We start from the raw sequence: 12,196 nt of genomic DNA, 5'->3' as shown, positions 1-12,196 counted from the left end.
TTTACCCCTTACAGCCTGTTATGAAGCACTCAGACAATTACGTAACCATAAATGTAGTCTTCCATTCCATCTCTTGAACGCCCCAGAAGAGCTGAGAACAAAGAATTTTCCCTTGGCTTTTTTTGGTGGCAGGAATCAGTGGACACAGACGTTATTTGTATTATGGCCCCCTAGCAACCTTATGGTTACACACAGAGCTTAGAGTCAATAAATCTCCTCCTACCCATTTAATTCCTTGTACACATCTGACTTATTTTCACCTAAGAACAGAATAATCTGATCAGAGAACAACCGTGATTGTTAATGAGGATTGAATAGAGGCAGGAATGTCACATTTAGTTCCATGCGCAAAACCAAGAACCACTCGCCCTCAGTTCAGCCATTATACATATACACTACAAAAGTATGTGGACACCTGCTTGTCGAACGTCTCATTCCAAAATCATGGGCATTAATATGGAGTTTAATATGGAAAATTGCTGGGGGGACTTGCTTCCATTCAGCCACAAGAGCATTAGTGAGGTCGGGCACTGATGTTGAGCGATTAGGCCTGGCTCGCAGTCGACGTTCCAATTCATCCCAAATGTGTTTGATGAGGTTGAGGTCAGGGGTCTGTGCAGGCCAGTCAAGTTCTTCCACACCAATCTCAACAAACCATTTCTGTATGGACCTTGCTTTGTGCACGGGGACATTGTGATGCTAAAACAGGAAAGGGCCTTCCCCAAACTCTTGCAACAAAGTTGAAAGCACAGAATCGTCTACAATGTCATTGTATGCTGTAGCATTAAGATTTCCCTTCACTGGAACTAAGGGGCCTAGCCCAAACCATGAAGAATGGCCCCAGACCATTATTCCTCCTCCACCAAACTTTACAGTTGGCAATATGCATTCGGGCAGGTAGCGTTCTCCTGGCATCCGTCAAATCCAGATTCGTCCGTCGGGCTGCCAGATGGTGAAGCGTGATTCATCACTCTAGAGAACGTGTTTTCACTGCTCCAGAGTCCAATGGAGGCGAGCTTTACACCACTCCAAGAGACGCTTGGCATTGTGCATTGTGATCTAAGGCTTGTGTGCAGCTGCTTGGCTATGGAAACCCATTTCATGAAGTTCAGAGGCAGTTTGGAACTCTGTAGTGAGTGTTGCAACCGAGGACAGACGATCTTTACGCGCCCCGAGCTTCAGCACTCGGCGGTCCTGTTCTGTGAGCTTGTGTGGCCTACCATTTCACAGCTAAGCTGTTGTTGCTACTACTTCACTTCACAACAACAGCACTTACAGTTGACCGTGGAAGCTCTAGCAGGGCAGAGATTTGATGAACTGACTTGTTGGAAAGGTGGCATTCTATGACGGTGCCACGTTGAAAGTCACTGAGCTCTTCAGTAAGGCCATTCTACTGCCAATGTTTGTCTATGGAGATTGCATGGCTGTGTGCTCAATTTTATACACTTGTCAGCAATGGGCTTGGCTGAAATAGCCAAATACACTAATTGAAGTGTTGTCCACACACGTTTGTATATATAATCTACCTCATGGTAAGACTATCTAGGATTGTCAGCTGATAGGAGGTGAAAAGCTTTGGCATTCAGGTGCAGCACTTACAGCATTCAAAGTAAGCACTAAACACGTATAGAATCTTCATTTCAATAACTTGGACTAAGATCATTGCTCAGGGAACAAGTTGCCTGTAGGCACAAATCTAGGATCACTTCCCCAATAAAATGTGTTAGTGGCATGAGTTTCCCTGGGGATAGAAGGCGTAATTTGTGAAGTCAGTGAAGGTGTTGTAGGTTTAATGCCTCTCCGTCCTCCATGTCCTTCCATCACATAGACTCATATTGTCCATTGTACTGTACACATTCTGCAGTTGCCTAAAGTAAATCCATTTTAATCTAAGCTCCAATATGTTTTCATTACTTATTCAAGTTGTTTCATTTGATTTTCAACACTGATATAATTAATAAAGGCTGAGTACGCAACCAAAAAAGTAATATTGCTCTCTCTGAATAATTGAAATAGCAAAAGGCTAAGGGATAGATTAAGTCCTTTTTATGGATTGAATTATTGAGATGATTACAAATACTGCATTCATATACTGCAGAATGTGTTGACACTTTGCAGTATCGTTTTGCCCGAAGGGCAAAAATAGGCTGACACCCCATGGGTGCCCGAGGGCCTTAGGCTGACACCCCATGGGAAAACATTCTGGGTATTACCACTGAGTCACTTACAAACCACCATGCCTGTGTGAGGGGCCTGACTTAAGGTGGACCAGCTTGACAATAAATGAAGAAGATTAGGAACATATTAATTTAGAGCATTCAATTATTTTCAAGTTTCAGCAAAATTATACTGTACAATGAGAAATACATGCAATGTACCAAATAAAGAAAACCACTTAACAACATTCTAATAAACCTGGGTGTGACAGTCAAAGAAGTGCAGCTATTGATGGTAATACAACTGCTGCTCATGTAATTATACTGATGTTAATGGCTGTGCTGGCTGCTGTAAACATGCAGACCATGTTATCTATTATAAATATTGTAACATGAGAAAATGTATATGGGGCTATCAGTGTCACAGCCATACAGCCCTGAACTTCCTTTCGATGTGAATTCAGTTCTGTCGGTTTTGCCTATATGCACAAAACGAACACAGCTGACTCTCCTGATACCCAGTAATGCCATTGCTGTTTACCAATCCGCAAATTTTAAATTAATAATGCACATTAAGAAATGACAAATTGTCGTCGTGATGAATGATTTAGCATCCGGGAGCCTCAAGTTTCATCTTTGAGCGTGAGGCTCCTTCCACCTTGACGTCGAGAGGTGATTAAGCTGCTAGAGTCCTCCTCTCCGTGATGGGGTGAATCTGCTCAGCGCAGACCAAGTGCGCTATATAAACCCGGCGCGCGCCACGGACGGATTACAACAAAAAGCGACAGCTCCGTGGTCCTGAAATCACTCGCCACACACCACCGCTGCTCCTAAACCAAATGCAACACAACACACACGGCGAAATGCAGGCCATTAAGAAGGCAATCTCTTGGAAACTTTGTATACTTTCTTACTTATTCGTGGAGGGTTCGTGCCAAGACTTTGGTGATGGACAGACTCAATTTATTTGCACGTCGGTGCCCAAGGATATGGACATATGCGCCGCTACCTTGCAAAACAGTATGCCTGGAGAGGATCTGAAGACTACTGTAATGCAGCTCCGGGAGACCGTGCTACAGCAGAAGGAGACCATTATGAACCAAAAAGAGACTATCAGAGAACTGACTTCCAAGTTAACTCGCTGTGAGGGCCAGAGTGCGCCCGAGCCCGGACCTGGGGGAAGGAGAAAAGAGACGGGGACCAAAAATACTATGGGGGATGTATCAAGGGGTCCCTCGGACACTTTGGCGCAACTATCGCAGACATTACAGTCTCTAAAGCAGAGATTAGAAAATCTCGAGGTATGTGGAGAACCATAATCGTAACGAAATAATAGGCTTTATACATTTCACCAATCATTTTGGGTGAAAAACGACATGTTTATACAATGGCTAAATCACGTTGCACTGTCCTGTCCAACTCGCACTGCCGCCCTTGTACTTTGTTTATCACATTTACTTCCAGGGGTGAACAGCCCTCCACAATGTAGGCTAATACTCTGCACTAATCGTGACATTTAACAAGTCATGCTGAGGACAGACACCTTGCCGGAGACGAATTTAGTTGCTAGATGTAGGCTACCATGTTGCTAACTCCACAGGGCAATAAACCTTATAGAAGTTAATCTGGCAGTAGCTTTACGATGTCCCTCAGCATATGGGTTGTAATGTTTCTCAGTATTTTTTAAACGTTTTTTTAACTAATCATTATTTCATTCCACAGCAATTCAGTCGGAACAACAACTCGGTCCAGACGAACAGTCTGAAAGACCTGCTACAGAGTAAAATCGAGGATTTGGAGAAGCAGGTGTTAACCCGTGTGAACAGTATAGAAGATGGCAAGCCTGGGCTGCGGAACGAGACGGAGCAGCGCGGTAGAGTGGAGTCCACTCTCACATCCCTGCACCAGAGAATCACCGACCTCGAGAAAGGTGCGAGCTCAAAAACGCGACAAATACTTGGCCGGCATAGTTTAACTAATTAGTATTGCCGTTTAAAAAACAAAAACGAACTATTCTGAAAGACCTTTCAAATCCAACTGAAGTGGTGTTTATTACTAATGAATAGATTAATGTCAATATACGAAATCAATTGGTAATATGGCTGGTGTCCATTGCATCGCAGGGGAGGGGATGGGATCCGGTGAATAGCTGCATTGCTTTGCATATCCAATTCCAAAAATATGTGTGGCTTAAGAAGGTGATTTACTGTTTAAGGCATCCGTAAAAAAGGGATGGTGCAACCTTTTGTATTTAGAACTTTCCCTTTAATTCATGCAGATCAAAATGGTTCAATTCTATTGAAACAGCCTTCTCCACTTGCACCACGAGCCGTTTGAGCAGAGCAAAGTTCGCCAGGACCCTATGGCGTAAAGCTCCAGCTTCTTATAGCGGGCAACAAACACCGTTGTAAAGTCCCACGGAGGGAGGGGTGAGGAGAGACCAGGACCGCTATTCCAACCGCTTTGCTCATGTGATGCCTATCATGCCGCAGAAAAAAACGTGGAACCACAAGAAACAGGATTTTGTTGTATAACTACATTGATCAGTCAACCTTAAGCAGCTATCCGCGGCAAATCTCCCCTGCGCATTACGTGATGCTCAGCGACATATTTTACAACCTTCAAAAAAATAAAACTCAAATCCTCACGTTCATCTTGACCTGACAAGCACAATTGGTTGTTAAAGACAGGACAAATGTCCCACCATTGATGTCCAACAAATTGGTGTCACTCAGCCGATATAAGAGGCTCTAACAGTGCTCTACAGTGCTTGACTTGGAGTGAAATATGTTTCTGTACTAATTTTGGGTGCTGGTACTGTTTATATTTAGATGCAGGAGCTTCACAATATTTCTTAGCTAATATTCTATAAGAGGAACAGGAGCTCAAGCAGTAGAACATCTGAGGTGCCAGTACTCAGTACCGGTGAGCTCCTGCCCAAGTCAAGCACTGCTTCTACAGGCCTAGACTATCCCACAATAATTATTGTGACAGGTGACATCTTTAACCTTGTCCTCTGTTTTGTTTTACAGGTCAGAAAGAAAACAGGCCGCTGGATAAATTCCAGTTGACATTCCCGTTGAGGACCAACTACATGTATGCCAAAGTGAAGAAGAGTCTCCCTGAGATGTACGCATTCACTGTCTGCATGTGGCTCAAATCCAATGCATCACCTGGCGTGGGCACACCGTTCTCCTACGCAGTGCCAGGGCAGGCCAACGAGCTGGTGCTGATTGAGTGGGGGAATAATCCTATGGAGATACTCATCAATGACAAGGTATACTCACATGTTATTTTACATTATGCATATATCACCAACAGTATACAAAATATTATTTGAAAGCAGAGTATTGCATCAAAATTATTCTTAATGTATGAACATGCTAATTGTAGCATGAGTGCCTGTACTACAAACTACAAAGAAATATCATTTTTGAATTAGACCACACTGACTATAAAGCCTCAAGCTTTTTAATAAGTATGCAAGCTTTTTTATTTTAGTTGGCTGCAGTGATAAAAAAAAATAAAAAACTCCAGCATATACTAAAAGAAAATACTGAAATCCATTCCAGGTAGCTAAATTACCATTCATTATCAATGATGGGAAGTGGCATCACATCTGTGTCACATGGACAACTCGAGATGGAGTATGGGAGGCTTTCCAAGATGGAGTCATGAGGGGCAGTGGAGAAAACCTTGCTCCATACCATCCAATCAAACCACAAGGTGTTCTGATATTGGGACAAGAACAGGTATGTCCATTACAATTTTAATGGTGAGTTTTTAATCAATACACTTTGGTACCTTAGGACATAATATCAAAAGGGCCTATAGCATAAACATAGCATCAGTCAGACCTGAGCCGCTGACTCTCAGGTTCCATAATAAGATGGAGGAATTATCCCTTTTAGGCATGAATTTGGATCAATTATCAAATTAAATCAATCAAATAAAATAATATTTGTCACATGCTTCGTAAACAACAGGTGTAGACTAACAGTGAAATGCTTACCTCTAGGCCCTTCCAAACAATGCAGAGAGAAAAAAAGAGAAATAATAGAAAAATAGACAAATAATAACACGAGGAATAAATACACAATGAGTAACGATAACTTGGCTATATACACTGAGTCGATGTGCAGGGGTACGAGGTAATTGAGGGAAATACAGTGCGTTCGGAAAGTATTCAGAAGCCTTCTGCTTTTTCCATATTTTGTAACGTTACAGCCTTATTATAAAATGGATTAAGAAAAAAACTTTCCTCATCAATCTACACACAATACCCCATAATGACAAAGTAAAAACAGGTTTTTAGAAATTTTAGAAAATGTATTTTAAAAAAACAACTGAAATATACATTTACGTAAGTATTCAGACCCTTTATGCAGTACTTAAGCACCTCTGGCAGCAATTACAACCTTGAGTCTTCTTGGGTATGATGCTACAAGCTTGGCACACCTGCATTTGGGGAGTTTCTCACATTCTTCTTTCCTTCGATCCTGACTAGTCTCCCAGTCCCTGCCACTGAAAAACATCCCCACAGCATGATGCTGCCACCACCATGCTTCACCGTAGAGATTGTGCCAGGTTTCCTCCAGACATGACGCTTGGCATTCAGGCCAAAGAGTTAAACTTTGGTTTCATCAGACCAGAGAGTCTGTTTCTCATGGTCTGAGATTCCTTTAGGTGCCTTTTGGCAAACTCCAAGCAGGATGTCATGTGCCTTTTGCTGAGGAGTGGCTTCCATCTGGCCACTCTACCATAAAGGCCTGATTGGTGGAGTGCTACAGAGATGGTTGTCCTTCTGGAAGTTTCTTACATCTCCACAGAGGAACTCTGCAGCTATGTATGAGTGACCATTGGGTTCTTGATCACCTCCCTGACCAAGGCCCTTGTCTCACGATTGCTCAGTTTGGCCAGGCGGCCAGCTCTAGGAAGAGTCTTGGTGATTCCAAACTTCTTACATTTAAGAATGATGGAGGCCACTGTGTTCTTGGGGACCTTCAATGCTGCAGACATGTTTTGGTACCCTTCCCCAGATCTGTGCCTCGACACAATCCTGTCTCGGAACTCCACGGACAAATTCCTTCAACCTTTCTGTTTTATATTTTTAATACATTGGCAAACATTTATAAAAACCTGTTTTTGCTTTGTCATTATAGGGTATTATGTGTAGATTGTCCAAATAATCTATAATTGAATCAATTTTAGAATAAGGCTGTAACGTAACAAAATATGGAAAAAGTCAATGGGTCTGAATGCTTTCCGAATTCACTGTATGTACATATACAGTAGGTAGGGATAAAGTGACTAGGCAACAAGATAGATAATAAAAAGTAGCAGCAGCATATGTGACGAGTCAAAAGAGTTACTGCAAAAAGGGTCCATGCAGATAGTTAAATAGTGAACCAATAGCTCCCCGGACTAACTATTTAGCAGTCTAATGGCTTGGGGGTAGAAGCTGTTCAGGGTCATGTTGGTTACAGACTTGGTGCATCGGTAGCGCCTGCCATGCGGTACCAGAGAGAACAGTCTATGACTTGGGTGGCTGGAGTCTTTGACAATTTTTAGGGTCTTTCTCTGACACAGCCTGGTATAGAGGTCCTGGATGGCAGGGAGCTCAGCCCCAGTGATGTACTGGGCCATATGCACTACTCTCTGTAGCGCCTTGTGGTCAGATGCCAAGCAGTTGCCATACCGGTGATGCAGCCAGTCAATATGCTCTCAATGGTGTAGCTGTAGAAAGTTTTGAGGATCTGAGGGCCCATGCAAATCTTTTCAACCTCCTGAGGTGGAAGAGGAATTGTCGTGCTCTCTTCACGACTGTGTTGGTGTGTGTGGACCATGATAATTCCTTAGTGATGTGGACACCGAGGAACTTGAAGCTCTCAACCTGATCCACTACAGCCCTGTTCATGTGGATAGAGGCATGCTCAGCCCTCCGTTTCCTGTATCCACAATCAGCTCCTTTGTCTTGCTGACGTTGAGAGAGAGGTTGTTGTCCTGGCACCGCATTGCCCCTAAGGTTCAGTGTTGAGGGTCAGAGTGGTGGATGTGTTGTTCCCTTCCCTTACCACCTGGGGGCAGCCCCGTCAGGAAGTCCATGATCTAGTTGCAGAGGGAGGTGTTCAGTCCCAAGTGATGAGCTTGGAAGGCACTTTGGTGTTGAACGCTGAGCTGTAGTCAATGAACAGCATTCTCACGTAGGTGTTATTTTTGTCCAGATGGGAAAGACAGTGTGGAGTGCAATAAGATTGCATTATCTGTTGGGGGCGGTATGCCAATTGGAGTGGGTCCAGGGTGTCTGGGATGATAGTGTTGATGTGAGCCATGACCAGCCTTTCAAAGCATTTCATGGTGGCAGATGTGAGTGCTACGGGGTGATAGTCATTTAGACAGGCTACCTTGGCATTCTTGGGCACAGGAACTATGGTGGTCTGCTTGAAACATGTAGGTATTACAGACTGGGTCAGGGAGAGGTTGAACATGCCAGTGAAGACACTTGCCAGCTGGTCCGTGCATGCTCGGAGTACACGCCCTGGTAATTAGACAAGCCCTGCTGCCTTTTGAATGTTAACCTGTTTAAAGGTCTTACCCACATCGGCTACGGAGAGAGTGAACACACTTTCATCTGGAACAGCATGTGCTCTCATGCATGGTTCAGTGTTACAAGGCTTGAAGCAAGCATAGAAGGTATTTAGCTCGTCTTGTAGGGTCGCATTACTGAACAGCTCGTGGCTGTGTTTCCCTTTGTTATCCGTGATAGTTTGCAAGCCCTGCCACATCCGACGAGCATCAGAGCTGGTGTAGTAGGATTCGATCTTGGTCCTGTATTGATGCTTTGCCTGTTTGATGGATCGTCGGAGGGCATAGCAGGATTTCTTGTAAGCGTCCGGAATAGTGATCTGTTCCCTAGAAGCGGCAGCTCTAGCCACTGGGAGTGTGAGAAATGATCCTTTTTACACATGAAACCAACATAGTCTCAGGGCAATTCGTATTATTCTGTAAGTAAATCTGTGACACTCCATTTCGTATGATATATTACTTTATGTACGTTACATTATGAATGGAATAGCGATCATACAATATCATACGAAATATAAGATGTATAGTATCATATTGTACGTCTTACCCGGTCGTACAATAGCATATGAACTGAATGAAGTATATTATACAACACTTTGGCGGACGTATACTATTGTACGTCTTTCTCTGGGACCAGGTTGCTTATTGCGCCATACCACAAATGACAATTATGGGGAGAATTTATGTTGGCGGTTAGGGGAACTAAAAACAAAGTTTAGGATAACTTTTGTAAATGGTTAGGAGAACTAAAACGACAAAGTTTTGGAGAATTTACATAGCAGGTTAGGTGAAATTGGTTAAGTTTTAAATAAGAGTTAGGGGAAGTTAAAATGCTACAGTTGTCCCCAACGCGACTCGATCACACAACCTTTGGATTGCTAGACAGTTGCAGATTACTCCCATCCATCCATCCATCCCCCCCAACCAATCTCCCTTTCTAGCTAAAGTAACTACACCATTACTAGGGATCATATGTCTTGGACGTGCTCAGAAATACGTAAAGTATGAGGCCAGGCTGACGAAACAGGGCAACCCCAATTCTGATTTATCAGCTCACACTGCAATTGCAAAATGACAAGCCATTTGCATGGTAACGTGATTCATCAGTCAAAACAATAATCTGGATAAATGAAAAAGTCTACTAATTTGATATATGAGCTATCCTTGATTTCATCTAACAAGCCACATGGATGGAAGCATGGATAAATTATTTAATGCACAAATTAACTCCAAAGGTTAACTTGAAATAATTGTTTTCCTTTGTGTTAGCACAATATCCATCTTCATTAATTCTATTTTATTTCCCACAGGATACGCTTGGAGGGGGCTTTGATGCTACACAAGCTTTTGTTGGAGACCTGGCGAATTTTCATATCTGGGACCGGAAGTTGTCTATTGGAGAGATATACAACCTGGCAACTTGCAGCAGCAAAGCGCAGATAGGCAACGTGTTTTCGTGGTTGGAGAGCAGCATTGATATTTACGGAGGAGCCTCCAAGTGGACATTTGAGGCTTGTCGTCAACTGAACTGAACTGCAGGGAAAAGTGAAAAGCCAATGAGAAATGTGTGTGTTAAAGCCTCTGTTCATAATGCGTCTGATTTGATAGATAAAGAAGAACTTATTTCAGTAAATGACATCTGGATTTGTTATAGATATTGAATACTTTATGTGTAGACACTTACTAGATTTCTACCTGTCTAAAATAAGAATCTGACCTTGTTCATCTTGGATATTTCAGTTGGATAGTTTTGGCATCTGGTTGGATGCTTCAAAGCACTTCGTCCAACAGGCCGGTTTGTTATCTCATGGTCTTCAGAGCAATTGACACATACAGGCCAGCATATCACCACAACGCAGTGCAGACGCAGACAGCACTCCACGACAGAGGACCACTTAGAACGTCCACCATCAGTAGAATTGGTGACCATGTAGTTGTCCCCAACGAGGAAATCGGGGAGGGGACTGGGGATCTGTCTCCGTCCGTTAGTACATTAGTGCGTTCGTACATTAGTCACACGTGACATCTCAGACAGCACTAGGTCGGTTGTGACAAAACTTGAATGATGCGTCTTGCATTAGATATCCGGCATTTACAAAATTACACTGATTGGCCAGATGATGGCGCTATAACAAGAATTGTATAATATTTCAAATGCAAACTTTGAAAGGTCACGCCCATTACCCCGTTTGACCTAATGTCATGATATTCGGTACATAGGTCCCTCTCCTCAAAGGAAACATATTTGCCTCGGGGACCAATAAGCTTCACCGTTATGGACGTTCCGTTATTTAGAATTTTGTGAAAAACACTTAAAACGCTACTCTTCTGGCACCGAATGACCGATCTGCATGAAACTTGATATGTGGCATCTATGGCAATATTTTCCAGACTAGTACCTAAAACAACATGGCCACTATTGACCAATAAATATTCACTTGGGCATGGTCTGGCAAAAATTAGTCAAGGATATTCGTATTGTAACAAACGCTGTCAAGACTCAACATATGACTCAGAGTGATGAGTCTAGCTAACCCACAAGATATCTCAGACACCACTGGCCCGATTTTGACGAAACTTGGGTGAATGATGCGTCTTGCCATAGAAATTGGTCATTTACAAAATTATACTGATTGGCCAATGGGGTGGCTGCATCATTCGTGGGGGACGACATGCTTACTGTTGCTTTGTTTTTATTGGACTGGGGACACGCATTTCAACCAATCATGCAATTTTATTTATATTGCCATTGCCTGGGATTTTCACTGTGATCGACGGGTGGACTTGAAAAGGAATGTATACTTAAATGGTTATGAAACAGGCACAGCTTTCTGCTCTATCACCACCTGCTTGACGCAATTTTGTGTAAAGAATGACATATTTTTTGCCAACATACAAGCCTGGGTGCCTTGGGATGTTGAAATAACTCAGCACATTCATTATGATTTGCAAAGTATTTTCTGACGTATTAATTTTCCTGTAGGCCTACAACGAGATTTATTTCCAAAAGAGATGTTTATTATCATAACACCTTAAGTTGGATAATAAGATGATTATTGTACTTAAAAGCAATTCATTGAGGTGTTTGTACTTTAATGGGAATGTTTTCTGTACAGTAACTGCATGACTTAACTAATTGCTGCAGCAGCATCAACAAAATCTGCTTTTACTATCCTCCTTTTGGGTTGAGATTTTATACTGTATTGTTATATGCTCAAAGCATGGCAACACTGAAATATGAAAAAGTTCTAATTTTTTAAATAAAATTGTGATACCTGAATCTATCCCTGTGTGAGTGTGACATTACTGTCACAGAGTAACCCATGCATGTCACAGGCCTACAAATGTTTTTGAAAGCATATGAGAGTCCTCTTACATTTCTCTATAGTCTCAATTAACATTGTGAAACCTATTGTCAAGAATCAATGGCAGGTTCAGAGACCTCTGTACACCAC

General features: G+C 42.6%; 1 protein-coding gene across 1 annotated transcript; it reads left to right on the top strand.

Annotated features, from left to right (window-relative positions):
• The first annotated feature begins 2,923 nt into the window (after positions 1–2,923).
• On the top strand, positions 2,924–12,023 carry LOC115202082 (neuronal pentraxin-1). Its single transcript, XM_029765970.1, has 5 exons — positions 2,924–3,457; positions 3,879–4,086; positions 5,189–5,433; positions 5,729–5,908; positions 10,052–12,023. The coding sequence occupies exons 1-5, from the start codon at positions 2,996–2,998 to the stop codon at positions 10,271–10,273; spliced, it is 1,317 nt and encodes a 438-aa protein (XP_029621830.1). The 5' UTR covers positions 2,924–2,995; the 3' UTR covers positions 10,274–12,023.
• The last annotated feature ends 173 nt before the right edge of the window (positions 12,024–12,196 follow it).

Source organism: Salmo trutta, chromosome 1 (genome assembly GCF_901001165.1).
Source record: "Salmo trutta chromosome 1, fSalTru1.1, whole genome shotgun sequence".
Taxonomy (NCBI): Eukaryota; Metazoa; Chordata; class Actinopteri; order Salmoniformes; family Salmonidae; genus Salmo; species Salmo trutta.
The sequence above is the reverse complement of the archived record's forward strand: the minus strand, read 5'-3'. Positions and strand labels throughout refer to the sequence as shown.

Excerpts from the sequence above, each read along its gene's own strand:
- LOC115202082 (XM_029765970.1), top strand. The coding sequence starts at position 2,996 with ATGCAACACAACACACACGGCGAAATGCAGGCCATTAAGAAGGCAATC. Across the intron at positions 5,434-5,728 it reads AGATACTCATCAATGACAAG|GTAGCTAAATTACCATTCAT; the intron begins GTATACTCACAT and ends AATCCATTCCAG. Across the intron at positions 5,909-10,051 it reads TGATATTGGGACAAGAACAG|GATACGCTTGGAGGGGGCTT; the intron begins GTATGTCCATTA and ends TATTTCCCACAG.